General features: G+C 51.5%; 2 protein-coding genes across 6 annotated transcripts in view; both read right to left on the minus strand.

Moving 5' to 3' along the window:
- Positions 1-17,810, minus strand: part of SRGAP3 (SLIT-ROBO Rho GTPase activating protein 3) — a 369,413-nt gene continuing 351,603 nt past the window's right edge. For 4 of the 5 annotated variants that reach the window (XM_059663445.1, XM_059663444.1, XM_059663443.1 and 1 more), the window contains 4 exons: positions 13,934-14,114; positions 12,214-12,363; positions 9,917-10,244; positions 1-5,314 (listed from right to left, as the gene is read on the minus strand). In XM_059663445.1, the coding sequence (XP_059519428.1) occupies positions 4,901-5,314; positions 9,917-10,244; positions 12,214-12,363; positions 13,934-14,114 (1,073 nt within the window). In that variant the 3' untranslated portion in view covers positions 1-4,900. The remainder of the gene's footprint in view (positions 5,315-9,916; positions 10,245-12,213; positions 12,364-13,933; positions 14,115-17,810) is intronic. The other variant, XM_059663446.1, reaches the window with a different exon arrangement.
- On the minus strand, positions 14,616-17,454 carry LOC132215355 (high affinity cAMP-specific and IBMX-insensitive 3',5'-cyclic phosphodiesterase 8A-like). The gene is given in 1 exon segment (XM_059663418.1): positions 14,616-17,454. A coding segment is annotated over 1 exon segment (2,490 nt). The 5' UTR covers positions 17,348-17,454; the 3' UTR covers positions 14,616-14,857.

Here is a 17,810-nt window from a genome sequence, read left to right on the forward strand (position 1 = left end):
TTTGAGAAAAGTTAAGCTGTTTTATTTCACAGGATAGCTCCACATCAAACCAGCAGGCACCATCAGAATATGCAACAGAGGATCCAATCAGACACTCTATAGGACGGGCGTTGGCTGTAAGGTAGAGAAACAATATCTGGAAGAGGGCAGCACTTCTCATCACGTGGGGACAAGCAACCAGCAATTTCCGAGGGTGGTTTCAATTTTTTTTTTTTTTCCTGACACAGTTTGGGGAGGAGGGAAACCAAAGGAAACAAAATAGACCAGCCACTCTGAAGCAATCAGAACCAAGCCTATTGCCAAACCGTGTAAACAGCCACACTGCCGGGAGCCAGGGCCCAGCAGGAACTCCAGCAGAGCCTTGGTCTAAGGAAGGCGGAGTGCGTTCTGCTTGTTCTGGTCCAAGAAACAGCTTTGTTAGGGACAGTTCACACAGAAAGGAGGTGTCAGCGAGGGGCAGCGCTGGCCATTCGGCCAGTCCCAGAGGACGGGACAGCGGGACACTGGCAGATCAACCTCGGAGAGGCCAGGAGCACTCCGACCTGACAGCAGGTCCCTTCGCTCAGCTCCCCTGGCAGTTAGGGTATGTGGGGAATTCTCTGCACGAGAGAGGAAACCCCAGAGAACCGGGGAAGTTGACATGAAACGTCAGCATTAGCTCTGCATAGCAGAAAATCAGCTAAGCAACACCTCGGCTCACCCCTTCCTGCCTTTTCCTCCCTGCCGACCGCCAAGCCCAACAGGGCCCGCCCACCATGGCTGTGAGCCAACCACTCCTCTTTCCGGGTTTCTCGGGAGAATGAGGCATTTGCTCCTGTGTAAAACCTTCTGGATGTGTGAAAAGTGAGGACTAGGAAGACCGAGAGGAAGAACCGTGACGTCAGTCCTTGTGGTTTCCCATCAGCCAAGGATGTGCGCTGAGTGCCAAGTAACGACCGGGTCACAGGAAGTCCCTTGCATTGATGCTTCCCGAATGAGGAAGAAATGTACCCACCAAGGCACTCCAAGGGCCTCCAACAGAGGAGCCAGCCCCGCGTCAAGGCCCTTCCCCACGCCAGCTCCCTCTGTGCATCGCAAACCAGTTCTGAAGGGTTTATAAGGCAGATCTCTGAACTGCTGGTTCCAGCCGTGGCCAAAGGTTGGCTCCATTTCCCTGGGTCTCTTCCCACTCGGGTTTCTTCATTGAAGAGAAACCTGTTAGCCCTTGGGAATCCACTTCTCTCCGGCTCCTCGGCCTGGTGACCTCAGAGCACAGACTCCCAAGTCTAATGCCCAAGCTTACGTATCCCTCCCACTGGTGCTCTGTCCGGGTTCAAAGGCGCTTCAAGGTGAGAAATCGTTAGCACTGAAAACAAGGAAAGGCAAGAATTTTTCATAGAATCCCACAGCTCAGAGCAGCTCTTCAAGAGGAAAAGGAAAGGAGAGGGGGAGAGTGGGGCAGGAAGCACGGCTTGTTCTCAATTTTATCCGAGAAAGGTCTTTAGCGGCGACTGGGCCCCGGGGCCCAGGAAACTAGACCAGGAAGGAATTGTCTTTGGTCAGTTTTAAATGAACATCTTGCTGGTTCATTCCTAAAATAGACTGAACATCGGTTACACATGAAGACAAAAGGCCTGACCTCGGGATAAGTCGAAGGTTAAGAAATCATTCTGTGAAAAGCAAAAAATAATTTAAAAAAAAAATGCCCGTTATCGACAAACTGATCAGCACAGCTTTCAGTAATGGTGATGAACAAGTAGGTAAACACCACTTCCCCTTGTACAATTGGTTATATTGAGGACTACGAACTAGGTTACTACATTTCCCCCACACTCACTGTACAGTTAGGTTTCTCATATTTGTTTTTTACATTGAACTATCTACTAGGTGCAAAGATTTGGTGAGTGGCATTGGCTATAATTTAATTGTCGTCTTTTTTAAAATTACGATTTCACATTTTAACAGTTACTTTCCAGCATTTAAGCAAAGACAGCAATATATAGTGGACTAACACAGGCAGGAGTCAGGAAGAGAATGCCAGTGCTCAGTGACCGTGGGTGGGGCTGGGTGCCTGTGGAGGGACCGAGACATGCAGAGTGCCAGATGAGGAAGTGGGGGGTGCGGGTGGGGGACGCAGGAAAGTATTTTTCCATTTGGTTCTGCGACAAGGCTCAGATTTGGGGCTGGATGAGTGAGGTGTGAGCTTTTCTAAATGTGAACTCATCAGCCTTTTCCCAATGGAAAAATAGGTGCTTAAAGAACACAGCTACAGCTCTGCCTTCAGATAATTCAGTAAAAGGCAGGTCCATTCTCAGGAAAGAAAAATGAAGTTAGTCAATTCAGAGGAAAAGCCACATGGTTGGACTGGTGTTATGTAGATCAGGCACCAGGTGTGTCAACTCAAATTTTCTCTTTACGTCTGGTAGTCCTGGCAGAGAATGCTACATTTTTCTCAGGAGGCAACTACATTTAAGGTCTGGCAGTATCTGTGGGGTAGGAATGGGATATCTTGTACCCTGGCTGGACAGGATAGCATCCTTGCAAATAAATGACTTCTGCGCCTGACATGATCCCTGCTCTCAGACACCCATTAAATTATGAGAATGGCTTTCTTTTCTAAGCTGTACAATGGGGATATTTTCTTACTGCCCACAGAGGTGCTTGCTCTGAGGTGCTTTCATTTCCAGGAGCTAAGAGAACAGTTGGTTCTAGGCAAAACAAGGAAGGTCAAGCTTGTGATTGCCTCTCTGTGCCATTCTTTCTGGAGCCTTGCTTGCTTCTTCCTTCCACTGTGTGCTCTCAGTGTCAATCCTCAGGTGAGGCAGAAGGGCTTGCCACTCCCACACACCCAAGGATTAGTGACTCAATGGGTCCCTCCCTCTGGGGGTCACCTTATTGTGGAAGACCAGAGGACAAGGCAAAATTCACCTAATGGGGTGAAATGATATCGATGGAATTTCGAGTGTTTGTAGGTGATATATCTGTAGGGCTGTGCTTGGGGATCTTATGAAGCTGGTAGGAAAATTCCACTGCCTACTCTCAAAAGCCATTAGGAGGTTTCAAAAAGGTCTCGGATGGTTTTTAGGCTAAAAGACCTACCTTACTAATGACAATAAAAAGAATAATCGTGTTGGCACAGTGCTTTCTAAACAGCTAACTCGTTTACATTCCATCCTTATTATCTTCATTTTACGGAGCAGGAAACTGAGACTCAGTGAGGTGCAGGGACATGCCAGAGTCCCACAGCTCCCAAGTGGTGGGCGCTGGGACACACAGGACTTTTTATTCCAAACCACAGCCATGGGCATGCTCAGAGGCCTTGAGAAAGAGATGAAGCGCGAGAAGAACAGGGAGGAAACCCTTGGCTTGGCATGAAGGTGGTGAATAAAAGTGGTCCCGTTGGAATCTAACTCATCTGTGTTCCATTAGCCATTAACCGCCATCTCTGGAAAACCAGGAGATGCAAAGAGGAAGCAAAAGAGAATGGAACGAGGGTGATCCAGAGGCCCTTTCCCAGCCAAGAGGTGAAAGCCCTGCTCATGTACTTGATGATCACACCCCCAATTCTTTCACCATGTTTTCACTTACATTAAATGCTCTGGAGAAGGCAGGGGAAGGGGAAGGGAAGGGCGAGAGGGAAGCTATTTCACTTGCATAAACTCAACCGAAGCATCCTCTGGGACAGGAAGTGCCAAGGACCGCCCCTCCCTGGCCCTGGGCACTTACGGTTCATGCACTTCGTGCAAGAGGCACCAGCCAAAGTGCGTCATGGCCTGATTTTTAATGAAAACGATGTGACTCAGAACCTCCTTGCCTGTTTAGTTCCACATCTGACACAGTATAATTAGTAGAAAGAGGAAAGGAAAAAAATTAAATACTTTGAAAATTGTATAAGTTAAACCTCTATAGTTACCAGAAATATTCCTACGGCGTTTCTAGGTTTTGAAGTGTTCCATACCACTGTGGTTTTATTATTTTTTTCCCCTTTTCCCAACCACACATAATACTGTGCTACGATGGGGCTTAGGTTCTCACTACCCCCTTTTCTACATACAAACACGCGGATGCCGTGGTCAGGGGTCTTCCTGCCAACGTCCTCCCGTGCCTTTGGGGGGACAGTTGGTCCTTGGCCTTCAGGTGGAAAGGCAGGGTCTCTGGGTAGGACTGGGGGGTTCCCCACCTCTAGGAGCAGCCTGCGTGGGGACTGCCTGCCCCACCCTTCATGTAGGGGCAGACTGTTCTGGAAGGCCACAACTTCTGGAGACGGTGGGAGACTGTGTTTGTTTTTCTGCAGCTTAGTGGTATATTGCTTCATTCGAAGTTACTGTGGGCCTCTAAGTTCTCCCAGAAAAGTCCCTGCAAATCCCACCAAATAACAGCGGGAGATGTTTGGTGGCATGGGTCTGAGGTAAATCTAAGTTTCGTAAAAAGAAAAAGGAGATCCTATATACATTTAGTATGTGTCCCGATCTAGTATATGTATATAGATGCATAAATATATATATGTACACACACCTACAGACACATACATACATATGTATGTGTATATATGCACACATATACATACATACACACATATTTATGTATGTAGAGAGAATCGTTTTCCAGTGACGATATGCCGGCGAAGCCATTGACCATGTTGCCACAACCACAGGACACGCTCTAGCTGGGGCTGCTCTGCTCCCGCGCCTGCTCCAGCTCCAGCTCCTGCTCCTCTGGCCTCCGTCACGTCACACCCGCGAGCTGGATGGAGCTGCTGCCCGCGCTAGGCCTCAGCTCTGCACGGACATTCTTTCAGGCTGACCTCTGGCCCCGCCCGGTGAGGCCAGGAGCACTGGGAAGGGTGTGGAAGTCACAGAGGCCCCCGGCCACGGCCACGGTGCGCCCCAGCGGCCAGGGCAGCGCCACCCCAGCCTGCGGGTCACATGGTGCCCGACTTGTCCGCTGAGCTGTTGGGGAACATCTTCTCGGTGGGCGTCACGGCCGGGCTGCCCACCCCTGAGCTGCTGCTGCTGCTGGACCGGTGCTGGACCGTGGGCCGCACGGGCCGCACGGGGGGCGGGCGCAGCTGGGCGCCGGCCAGGCGGGCGGACAGCGCGGGCTTGAAGGTGGTCATCATCTCGGCGGAGGAGCTGCAGCCGCGGCGCACGGCGGCGTCGGGGTCGCGGATGACGATGGTGTGCAATGGGCTGGCGGGCTCCGAGCTGACCGGGCCGGGCGGGTTCTTCAGGGGCTCCAGGGTGTCCAGCACCACGTCTGGCGCCTGCTTGACCGTGTTCTGCCTCTCGAGTTCCCGCAACTCGTGCAGAGCCGTGCTCATGGTCTTCTCTATGTCCTGGGGGCAGAGAGAGCTCTGGTCAGCACCCTTCCTGGGCAGCGTGGGGGCGTCTGTGGGAGGTTGCCCCAGGGGCCAATGGCTGGGGTGGAGACTGTATCCCCAGGGTGTCGCCGGTTGGGGAACCCACATGGTGGTGGTGGCCTGCACACTGTCTGAACAGGGAGCTGACAATTAGGGCAAGTCAGACTGCTGGCTCAGAAAGGCCAGCTCTGCAGCCAGACAGACATGGGTTCAAGGTCTGGCTCTGCCACTTCTTTGCTGCAAGACTTGGACAAGTCACCTCAGCTCCCTGAGCCTCAGATTACAGGTCATTAGAAGTCAGATCTCGGGGCTGGATGAGTATGAAATGATATGGTCCCTGTGAAGAGCAAGGCCTGACCCCTGGCACACATTAAGAGTGCACAAAGCACCAAGCCAAGCCCTGCCCCGAATAATTCAGTCCATCCCCACACGTATCAGGTAGGAACTACCATTAAGCTCATTGCACACAGGAGGATGGGGAAGCTCAGGCTGGTTAAGTAACTTGCCCAAGGTCACACAGCTACTTAGTAGCACAGTCTAAGTCTCAACCCAGGTTGTCTGTCTCCAAAGTCCACGCCACTAACCATTATTATTATTTTAAAAAATCCTTGCCCATAGGAAAATTCCTTGGAGGTTAAATATCAGAATGTTCACCTCAAAGTGATGGGACTGTTACGTTCTTCTCTATTATAATCAGAAACTTTTGATTTTTTTAAAAAATAGAGGTCTTATAAAGCAACAAAAATCCGTATCTGCCTACGTAATTTCCGGGGACGTTTTAATATTTAAGCTCATATGGAGGAGAGTGGTCTGAATGACACCGAGCGAGGTCACCGCTGGCTCAGCCCTGCCTCTTCCAAGGCCTCTGTTCCCCTTCCAGCCAGTAGGGAGTGCTGGAGCTGGAAGTCAGCATTTAACTTAGGAGCCCTAGGCGAGGACTTTTGAGCAAAGACTCCTTTGCCACTTGCAAGTCTCAGTTGCTCAGCAGCATACTTTGTTCATCTGTTGAAAGCCCACAGGTTTATTGTGAAGATGGAATGAGATAATGGATGTGATGAAGCTTTGTAAACTGCCAGACAGTGGTTTTTAAAGTCCCTTTTGCCAGAGTCCTTGGTTCACATCAAGCACATGAGAGGAGCTGCTCAGGCTGGGCTGGGCCAGAGCACCACGGACTGGGCCACTGAGGGGACAATTAAGGATAGTGCTTAAAACCACCGTTGGAAGGTCTGTGCACAGCCTCAGGAACAATGATGACTATTAAGACTCACTGCTTTTCTGCCCAGGGGCAAATCTGGAAAATCTACAGGTCTGGTCAGACTAATGGGGTTGGAGCCTGGGGATGTCCTGGCTGCCCCTCTCCATACCCACTTCTTTTATCTCCACCTTTCCTCCCGTTAGCAGGTGGCGTAATGCCTGTCCTGGGCCCCTATGACACCCTCCAGTCTGGCCACAATCAAGGTCCCAGCCATCCTTTTTAAGCTCTGTTGAGAGCTATTGATAACTAGCTAATGGCTAATTAGCTAATCCTATATAATAAAAGCCTACCTAATACGCTAAGTGTCCGGTCGACTGGTCAGCTGTTCAACCAATTAAAGCATAATATGCTATTGATATGCTAAGGCTGCTCAACTGCTCGCTATGATGTGCACTGACCACCAGGGGGCAGACGCTCCAGCCAGTAAGTTAGTTTGCTGCTGGGGTCCAGCCGATCGGGGACTGAGCGAGATGGGCCAGACACACCCTGGAGCCCTCCCGTGGTCCCTCCCCAACTGGCCAACCTCCTGCATCCTTCTCCAGCCCCAATCGTGTACCAGTGGGGTCCCTCGGCCTGGCCTGTACCCTCTTGCAATCCAGGACCCCTTCAGGGGATGTCAGAGAGCCAGTTTCAGCCCGATCCTGCAGGCCAGGCCGAGGGACCCTACTGGTGCATGAATTCATGCACCAGGCCTCTAGTCTATATATATAAAAGCCTAAGCAACTGGCCAACCTGTCAGTAGCTATGACACACAATGACCACCAGGGTGCAGACGCTCAATGCACAGGCATGGAAACATGGAACAGACTGATGAATCTCAGAGGGAAGGGGGGAGTTGGGAAGAGATTAATTAAAGATCTTATATGCATACTAGAGGTCGAGTGCACAGATTCATGCCCCAGTGGGTCCCTCGACCTTGCCTGTGGAGATTGGGCCAAAACCAGGTCTCCGGCATCCCCCGAGGGGTCCTGGATTGTGAGAGGGTGCAGACCAGGCTGAGGGAGCCCACTGTTGCACGAATCCGTGCACTGGGCCTCTAGTATTAACATAAAGCTAGTATTAGCTTTTAGGCTTCCCCATAATACTGGCTCCTTTAAGAAGGGGCCTTTGGGCCTTTACCTACAGGATTAGCTGTGGGGGATTTTTTGCATGAGGGGAGAGAGGGCAGTCTCTCTCCATCTTTGCCTTCTCCCAACCCTGCAGGAATAAAGTCTACTTTCAACATGCCACTCTGCTTAAATTAACTCCTCTATTAACTTCATTACTCTTTGTTTGCTCTACTCCAGTGTGAGCTGAAAGGTAAAACTTCAATAAATAAAGTGCAATTATCGCCCCTCCACCACCATCCCTCCCACCACTACCACTCTACCCTGGCAGAGTGTGAGCCAGAAAGACAGAAAGCTCAGAGAAAGATCAGATGAGTAGTTTAGGCAGGAGCCTGGCATTAGTCTGAAGGGTGAGCCATAATCTCCAGAGTGGAGCTGCAGAGAGGTGCTGGCGGGTGATGGACTTCCAGGGGGTGTGATAGGAAAGGAGTACTTTTCAGCTCCTCACAGATTACATCTTCCCACTTTGGATGGCAGTGTAGCAAGTTCCCCAAACACCTCTTCACTGGGTTCAAATCTAAGTCCTAAAGGGTATTTTGAGACCAGAGAATTTCTAGTAACTCCATCGACCACTTGGTATTTCCTTGCCACGGCTCCTTTTTGTAGTCTGAGAAGGCAGCGCCAATGCTGAGCAGGCTGGAGGCCATCTAGTGCCCCTTTTGGCTATTTACATATTATCTACCATGCTTTCCCATTTCACCTCTGTCCATGAAAGGAGCTCTTGAATGGCAGCTATCAAATTAGAGAGTGTGTAGGTATGTTTACAAAGGGAGAAAAATGCATAAAGCATTTCCCAAGTGTGTTCATTCTTTAGGCTTGTCTTATGAATGTGCTGTGAATAAAGCTCAAAGAAGTCTGGATGTGCCCTCTTCTCTTTTTGGAGATTCGTAATACACATACTTCAACATACTTAAAGGTTCTAAGAAATCTTGTAGACAAGGCATTCAACTTTGTCAGACAGGAATTTCCCAAAGTTGGTTGACAACAAAACACATTTCCCCTCTCCCCCCATTAACATCCTGTGAACTAGTCTGCTGTGGGAGCTACTTTTGTACTGCACTTGATTGTTTATGTTAAGGGCTTTGGGCCCTGGGGAGCCCACTCCCCATCCTGGCTCTTACTAGAGCTTTGGGTAATGGTGGATACTAGGGTGGTGCTCCCCAAGGGGACAGCCTTCAAGGATGGAAGGACAAGCAGGTCTTCCTCTGCGGGACCATGGCAAGGTGCTGATCTTCAGGTGTCCCTCGGGAGTGGGCATCAGGACATGGGGCCCAGCTAGACCCTGTGGGTGTGAGCAGGAGTTCTAGCTGCTGGATGAGTTGTTTCTGCATTGGTTTTCCCCAGGGAAACTTTCCTGGTCTCCTTTAGACACAGCCTCCAAACCCACAACTTTCCCCTTCCCCTTGTACCAGGGATTCAAATACCACTCTCTAAGGAGCAATTCTCACAGCCAAGAAGGTTCTGGCTGCATCTTCCCTTCCAGCATCAGCTGTTTATTCCACCTAACCTCTGTATATCGGGTCATATCCCCACCCCAGCGTCAGCCATTTATTCTCCCTATCCTCTGTATCGCAGGTCATAGGAGACCCCCCAAGAAGTCTCTCCCCCTCTGAGCAATCCCTACATTTTAGGCTCTCAAAATATCACATACCACTCTTTCAAAGAACCTGGCCCAACTGCCATTTCACAGCTGTGTTATTGGTTGATGTCTCTTTCTTCTCTAAATTGGGCAGGGCCTGGGTCCATTCTAGGTCATCATTGTACTCTCAGTGCCTAGCCCAGTGATTGTCACACAACAGGTGCTCAATCAATATGAGTCAATGAATGAAATGAATGAATGAACAGATAGATGAATGAATGAATGAATGAATGAATGAATAACTCAGCTATGCCTTCTCATGGAATCACCTGCCATTCCTACATCTCCAGCTTCCAGCCTTTCCCTTACACAGGAATTCCCCCTCCATTCCTGAAGATTAAGGGGGGCTCTTCAGTCTTCATAGGAACCCTAGCCAGCAGCAGCACCCATCCAACTTCCACTCCCATGGGGAGGCCAGCAGGCATGTGGGAAGCCAGCTCCCTATCTATCTTGTGTTCTGGCTTAGCCTTAAGCCTGCCATTAAGGGCAAAGTGGCCCCCCAGTCCACAAGTCCCCACCCTGCTCCCACCCCAGAGGGGGTCTCCACTGGCCCGGCCTGCATTCCTGATGGCCCTTACTTCTGCCAGGGCCTCGGCCTCCAGGGACTTGTGGTCCCCCAGGCTGCTGTGCCTGGTGGAGCCGCACGTCGACCTCATGGAGTGCCCTTCTGAGAGCGCCTTCTTGTCAGAGTAGTTGATGCTGCCAGCGCTCCCGAACGTCGCCATCCTCCGCTTCTCGGGGCTCTCGATCCTGCCCCGGGTGAGGGGGATTTTGTGGGGGCTGCTGGGGCAGGCGGCGGCCCGGGGCGGCGTGTCTATGCTGGGGCCCAGGCCCCGGGGTGGGCTGTGTGTGTCGCCCCCGCTTCGGCGCCTGGGAATGGCTGCTCCATCAGATCGTAACCGCACTCTGCAAAGGAGCCAGGGGGCAGGGGCATGGGGCAGAGGTCAACCCTGGCAATCAGAATGAGTCAGTCAACCCCCCGGCTACGCACTACACACTAGTCACTATTCTAGCCAAGGTATAGTAAAGCCTCCTTCAGCCAGACTGCGATTCCACATGAATGCACCGGCTAAGCACGGACCTCACCGGGAGACACAGGAGGGAACCAGAGCATTGTTTCCAAGCTCAGAGGGTGGTGGTGCTAATTCCACAGTGAAGCTGTTAAGTCAAGGCCAGAGGATTTCAACCTTAGACTGCTTTGGTGATGGTTAGTTGGGCTCGAGATATGTTCTTACTAGTAAGCAGTTCAGACATTGCCATGATGCTGAAGGGCTTCTAACTGGTCTGAAGCATTGAGGCTTTACTGTACCCAAAGTTACCCGCTCCCCTGCAAGCACAGGAGGGCCCCCTTGGGAACAGAACACAGCCCAGTATTGTTACCCACCCCAACCTCCCCAGCAAAGGGCTACTTCTAAGAGCCCTTTTCCAGATCTTGGGAAACAAGTCATCCAAGAGGGAAAAGTGCATCATTGAACATGCCTTCCATGCATTTGGACAAGAGGGACACATGAGGGTGAGTCCTTATCCTGCTGTCACAGACTTCCCTGGGTCCTCTTTGAGGCTCATTTTATTACTCTGTCAAATGGGCATAATATTCCTTGCCCACCTTTGACGGAGGTTCAGTGGGTATGAAAGCACTTTGAAGACAAAAGGTTCCACCTCCTGGAGATTTTGCTACATCCCATGGAGGCCACCAAAGAGGGAGGGAAGCTGCAGTATCCAGGGGGTGGGGGGGGACAGGGACAGAGTGTTGGAATGGATTGCGACCACGGGACCAAGTTCAATGTGGTCAGCAGCGCTTTAGATCGTAATGCCACCAGCCAAGCTAAGCACTGCCTGTGGGTACCCCAACAGGACCAAAGCAGAGGCACTGGAGAGGAAGAGGTATTGAGAAAAAAAAGAACAAGGAGGAAGTAGATGAGGGAGGGAGAGGAAAATTAAGGCAGGACAAGATAGAAATCCGTGCCTCCCCCCCCCCCTCAGAAATCAAGGGACCATGACTTTGTCATCTACCGACCCCAGCTTTCCACTTTCCCCCCAACTGTATCATCTAAACCAGGACCCCAACTGTTGGCTCCACTGAATAGAATATGCTAAAGGAGGCACTGGGACTTCTGAAATAAGTTCATAAATGTATGTTTCCATTGTGACGGAATTTTCTGGCTCTATTTGCACGCACCCATATGTGTAGGCTGGTCCCCTGACCTCTCCACCGAGTAAACAAAGAAAATTACATTTTGAGAACCTGATTAGGAAAGCAGTGAAACTGTCAGGTTTTTGGTCCTTTCTTTTCTTTTCCTTAATAGTATTAGTTTTCAAACTACCACATACTTTGGACCACACCTGTATGCAGAATAAGGAGCTCAGCTCGCTTCTTGGCAGAAAGGTCATGTGACACAGCCTGGCCCACACACGGAGAGTAAAGAAATTGGCAAATGTGCTCCCACCAGATAAATCGGTGGAGTCGAGTGTCAATTTCCCCCACACTTGAGGGGGTGTGAGTTTTCTGTTTATATAGCACACTTCAGGGAGTATATAGCCTTTAAATTTTTAAATATAACTACTTGGATCTTCAACGGAAAGTGGAGGAGGTGCAAGAACTAGAGAGAGAAGTTGGAAAAATACTTGCCAATTTGTAACTCCCCCCCACACACCATTTATTATTATTATTTAAAATAGAAAGCACTGATTTGCTCAGATATGTCTTTCTTCCTCCTTCTCTACAGCCCCTGCCCCTCCCAGGTGTGCTCAATATCACCTGTGGGAACAGGGGCCACAACAGCCTACTTCTCTCCCTCCTGCCCCCGTTTTCCTCCCAAATCAGATACCAACAGGCGTGGTATTAGCAGAAAAAGAATGAATCCGTGTTTCCTACCGGCCCATCACCCCCCCAAAGCCGTAATCCGAGATGTGGTCCGTGGGGGACTGCAGGTCGTTTTTGGAGGAGGCCTTGTCGTCCAGCAGTGGCCCACTGCTGGCCTCACTGTCCGCCTTCTGGCTTAGGCTGTCGGAGAAGGCATCATCCCTGGGGAGAAGGACAGATGTGAGTTGGGAGTGCTCCAGAGGATGTGCCGGGCTCTGCTGGGTCAACATACACCTCAAAGTTAAGATATACCCACAGCTCTGGGTGAGTCACCTCCCACGTTGTTTCACTACTACGCACCAGCGCTCCTAAGTCGGTTTCTCCAGCAGAACTTCCTCCTCTGACCCACCACCCCATGCCTACCTTCTCCTCTCCCCTCCTCTAGGTGAGGACAAGCTAAATAATGCTGGACGGTGTGTTGGAGAAATGGGGAGCGGACCCTGCAAGCTGGGCACTGAGTGCTGACTCTCCACGTGGTTCTGCGAGGAGTGGTTCAGGGGTAAGCAAGGGAGGGAGAAGGTGCCGCCATCCCTCCCCTCCTCACCCAAGGCTTGAACTGTGAGGTGGCTGGAGCTAGCTGGGTGTCTCTGCCAGCCTCCGCCCACACCCTCTTCCTTCCAGTGCCTTGTCCCTGTCCACAGAGGCCTGGGGACATCAGAGTGCCGAGAGCCCTCCCCGTGGCATTCCTCGTGGGATATGCCCATTCCAGACGACTCTGGCTTCAGGCCGTCCCCTCTGCCACCAAAACTCTGCCTTTGGCTCCCTTCCCTGAGGTCTAGCTTGGTGGCTGCTTCCTTGATAAATCGGTTCCATGGAGCCTGGCCAGAGCTCAGTGGGAGTGTGTGTGCAGGAACCCTCAACAGCTTTCAGAGAATGGAAGGTGTGGACTTTCTGGCTCTCTGGTAGGGCTAGTATTTGGGATGCAGGGCCTTTTTTCAGGCCTGAAATTGTTTAAAAGAAAATAATACCTATAGATTCAGGGAACAGATAGGTGGCTGTCAGAGGTGGGCAGCAGGGGGTAGAGAGGTGACATAGGTGAAGAGGGTCAAAAGGTACACATTCTCAGTTACAAAATAAGTAAGTCCTGGGGATGTGATGTAGAGCATGTTTACGTAGCACATAATTATGTATTGCATATTTGGAAGTTGCTAAGAGAGGAGATCTTTAAAGTTCTCATCACATATGAAAAAATTATAACTGTGTGGTGATGGATGTTAACTACATTCATTGTGGTGATTATTTTGCAATATATAAAAATATCAAGTCATTTGCACACCTGCAATTAATATAATGTTATATGTCAATTACACCTTAATAAAAAAATAGTACTCTATTAACTCGAAATGAGGGGATGATTGCTCCTGCTGTCTCCTGAGAACGCCACCTTGGGGGTAGAGGGTAGTGGGCTGGCCTCTGGCTACAGGGAAGGCCAGGAGAGTGAAGGCACATGGTCAGATCCACTGGACACTGAGAACCATGTAGGTGAGGAGTGCTCTGGAGGCTGTCAGGTGGGTCAGGAAGGGGACCAAGGGCACCCAGGCTGTCTCCATGTGCTCTGAAGTGTGAGCAATTTGCTTATTTGTTAACAGGATCACCATTTAAGAGGGGATTTGTTATTATATCAGTGAGAGCACATCCCTGGTATATGACCCAGAACTCCCCTTCCTGTGCCCATTCTAGACATCACTAATCGATTATGGCATTCTTCACCGTAGGGTCCAGCTCCACTCACATGTCCTGTACGACTATGTACTGATGTGGGATGAGTCCATCCACGCCATTGTGACGACCTTCCCACCAGTCCTCCGAGGCACGGTGGTACAATAGCAGCGAGGCCCCCTTCTTGAAGGACAGCTCACGTGGGGACCGCCCCACGTAGTCAAACTTGGCGATGGCCTCAATCTGTTCCACTTCTGGAGGGAGAGGAAGAAGAAGAGCATCCATAACGTCAGCAGAAGGACAGCCTGGGGGCCTTGCTCAGATGGCCCTGGCTTCTATGGGGCAGCACAGACAGAAAGCCCAGTGTAAACAGCGTGGGCTGGGGTCCGGACCCCAGGGTTCTAGGCTCAGATCCACTCTCCCATGCTGTGACCCAGGCAGGCCATCTAACTTCTCAAAATGGAAAGAGGGGGCTGACATACATGTCCTTATTTCCCACTGCTCTTTTTTTTCCCCTCTATCTTAAAAACACTTAACAACATTATAAGAAATTTATTTTTTTCTACCCCTTAAAACAAATTCTGTTTCCATTTTTCCATGAACCGTTTCCCTCTTTGTCCACTTACAATACTTTTAGTGATTCTTATTTTGGGGGAAGTTAAACAGGAGGTGGATGTGGACTGCCATCTATGCAAAATATTATACATATACACATTTTTAAGGGGTCCCAGAACTCTTTATTTTTTATTTTTTACCTATGAAGAGAAAAAGAGATTGGCTTTAAAAAGTCAATTTAGTAAATATTCTGTTTGCTATGTTTCTATAACAATATTTGGTATAAACACTACAAAATAAGGCAAACTTCTGGAAAAAGTCATTAATAAAATTTTATGAAAAAGTGTTCAGTCCTAATTTCTTTTAATTTGTAGAATCACTGGCAAAGTACATCAGGCGAGTAGAGCAGTTTCAGAGGTCCAGTTTCAGACAGGAGCCTTCTCTATTTTGGTTCCAGAGGTGGTCGGACGCCCCGCAGCTTCATTTCGTCGAGTCCTTTCCAGTATTTAAAATTGTTGTCCAGATGCTGCAGTAACTCCGGTAGGTCTACGAAGTCGTCCCAAGCACGGTACATGTCTGTGACGAAGGAGTCGATGAAGGAGACCTGGGACTTGGGGATGCTGCAGGTGTTCCGGTCAAAAGCTGGCATCGCCACAGGTAAGTCCAGCTTCTCTTCTTCTTCGGTCTGAGGAAAATACTCCTCCGAGATGTGTGCAGCCCACTCGATGCACTGCTCCAAGGGCCGGCAGGGGTTGGACACGTCCACGCACTTGATCATCATCCGCTTGATCAGAGTCCGGTTCTCTGGAGACCGGAGCATCATGTCTACATCACGAGGGTTTGGCTCACTCCCCTCGCTTTCCTCCAGCTCTGCCAAGGGCTTGACGACACTGTTGACAAACTTATTGATGTGCTCGAAGTGCCTGGTCATCTCTGTGGCCAAGACCATGTCGATGATGGCCTGGCGCAGCGTCCGGTAGTCATTCCTCTCCACATTCTTGAAGATGTTGCTCTTGTCCTCCTTGGCGGTCAGCTGGAAGGCCAGGACCGCGTGGTGGCTCTCCAACACGGCACAGTCGTTGTACAGCACGGCCAGCGGGCTGCCCGCGTTGCACAGGAAGAGATTGGTCCTCCCCGGGTGGTCCAGGTCGTGGATGGCGGCTGCGATGAGGGCGGCGGCCTCGTCCCCTGAGTCTAACGCTTGCTTGATCCTCTCCTGGCAGAGGAAGAAGGCGGTGGCGTGCAGCACGTGGGCAGCGTGGGTGGAGCTGTGGTAGGGGTTGGAGGAGTGGTAGTTGGCTTCCATAGTCTGCAGCCACAGTTGCAGCGTCATCTCCGAGCACTTCAAGAATTCACAGACCCCAAAGCGAGCGAAGATTTTGAGACCAAGAAAAGTCAAAGGCCTTTTCTGAGTGGCAGTCTCCAGTTCAAAAACATTAAAGTCCCCGTCGTCATCGTTTTCCATGGCCTCAGCTATCCGCGCTGGGATATTGTGAAGGGACTCGGAGGTGAGTAAGCTGCCAGAAATTTGATGCAGGTTTTTTGTTGAGAGAGTATACTCATTCCCAGATCGTCTTCGAAAACCGTCAGACATCAGGCCCCCAATGAGGCCCTTGGTGTGAGGATCCTCTTCCTTCGCCCCGAACTGGGGTGAATACAGCTCCGAGGTTCTCAGCATTTCTAGGACGTGGTCTAAGGCTTCCGTCACAGGCACGGAGCTGTTCTCCTGGGCAGCACTGATGATACTGATCACCTTGGTGATGGGCGCCTTGATGGTCATGGAGTGGATCCGGGCCATGGAGGAGTGTCGCCTCTGGCTGGCCACTTCGCTTGCTCTTGAGGCAACACTCCTGACGTCCAGGGAGCTTTTCCTCTTGTCTTTATGTTTACCTGATGGATTATCTGTGGGAGTGTCAGAATGAACAGATTCCGTGATCTTCTCAGCCTTACTGTTGGCGTTGCTCACTCGGATAATGGACACATAGTGCCGAATTTTTCCTCCCTGTCCAATGACAGGTATTATCTTCACATCTTGTTGTACATTATCTCCGTTTTTGGAGTGGTAAACGCCTTGCCACTCCTTGCCCATCTCCATGCATGAATTTATAGTACTGAACAAGTCAGCCTTTTTCTCATTTAGAGGCATTTTTGCTAACTCCTTCCCTAATCATTCACCTGACTCATAGCCCACTGTTGTTTCAAATGCTGGATTTACATACTGTATGTAGTTGTCCTCACTCGTGATTTTAATGGCGCCTTGGCTGTTCTCTAGTGCAGTGAATACTGAATTACAAGCCCTGAGTTTCAGCTGTGACCGCACCGCTCCAAACTCCAGCTGCAGCAGTTCGGCGTAACAGGCCAGGAGGCTGGGGTTCTCCACGTACCTCCTCGTAAAGCCGGCGCCAATGAGGGACATCACAGACTCTTCTGCATCCCGCCTGCGTACTACACCAACAATAACTGTGTTTTCTGAAACTTTTGTTGCTCGAATAGACTTGCACAGCGCCGGGGCGTCCAGCTGCTGGGGGTTTCTGTGGTCGATGATGACGATGTCGTGATTTGCAGCCAGGAAACAGGTCAGGACAGCCTGGACCTCCAGGGCCACCATGCACTTAAACCCTGCTTTCTCACACGCCTTACGGAATCCTTCACACTGGCTATCGTCTTTGATAGACGCTAAAAGTACCTGGAGTTGATCTGCATGAAACCTCATGCGGCCAAAATGCACGTGAGATGTTGGTCTCTTCGAGTCAGGGTCCGCGGGGAGGGCGCCGCTGGTGGTGGCCAAGGCTTCGGGCTCCGGATGGAGCAGGGCGTCCGGCCCGCCCGGCGCGGGCAGCTGCGCCGCGGGGTCCTGCGCGTCCTCGGCCTCCCGGGCGCCCGGGAACACGGTCTGGGTCTCGGTAATGTGGGTGCTCGAGGCGCAGCCCATGCTGGCGGGGCGCCGCGGACACGCTGGCGGCGGCCGCTCTCCGGTCAGCAAACGGTCAGCAAACGGCCCGCCCGGCGCCTCGCGGCCACCACCAGCGCCGTGTCATCGCCATCCGGGCGCGTGGACGGCGGGAGCGCGGGTCTCAAGTCAGGAAGCGCGGCGGCCGCTTTTATCTCAGGGCGGCGGCAGCGGCGCGGAGGGGGCGCTGGGGCAGGGGCGCCGCGGACGCCCCCCCCACCCCCCCGAACATGCCCTCCCCAGGCGCCCGGCCGCCCTCACATCGCCCACTCGCCGGCCGCGCTTCCGGGAAACGCCCGGGAGGAGATTCGCGCTCTCCCCGCCGGGAGCCCGGAAGCACCGGACACCTCGCGGCTCCGACCCCCGAAAGAAGCGCCCCGGCGGCCTCGCCGCGCCCGCCCTGAGGCCCGGGGCTGAGGGCAGCCCGTCGGGCGGCCGTCCGCTG

Source organism: Myotis daubentonii, chromosome 14 (genome assembly GCF_963259705.1).
Source record: "Myotis daubentonii chromosome 14, mMyoDau2.1, whole genome shotgun sequence".
Lineage (NCBI taxonomy): Eukaryota > Metazoa > Chordata > Mammalia > Chiroptera > Vespertilionidae > Myotis > Myotis daubentonii.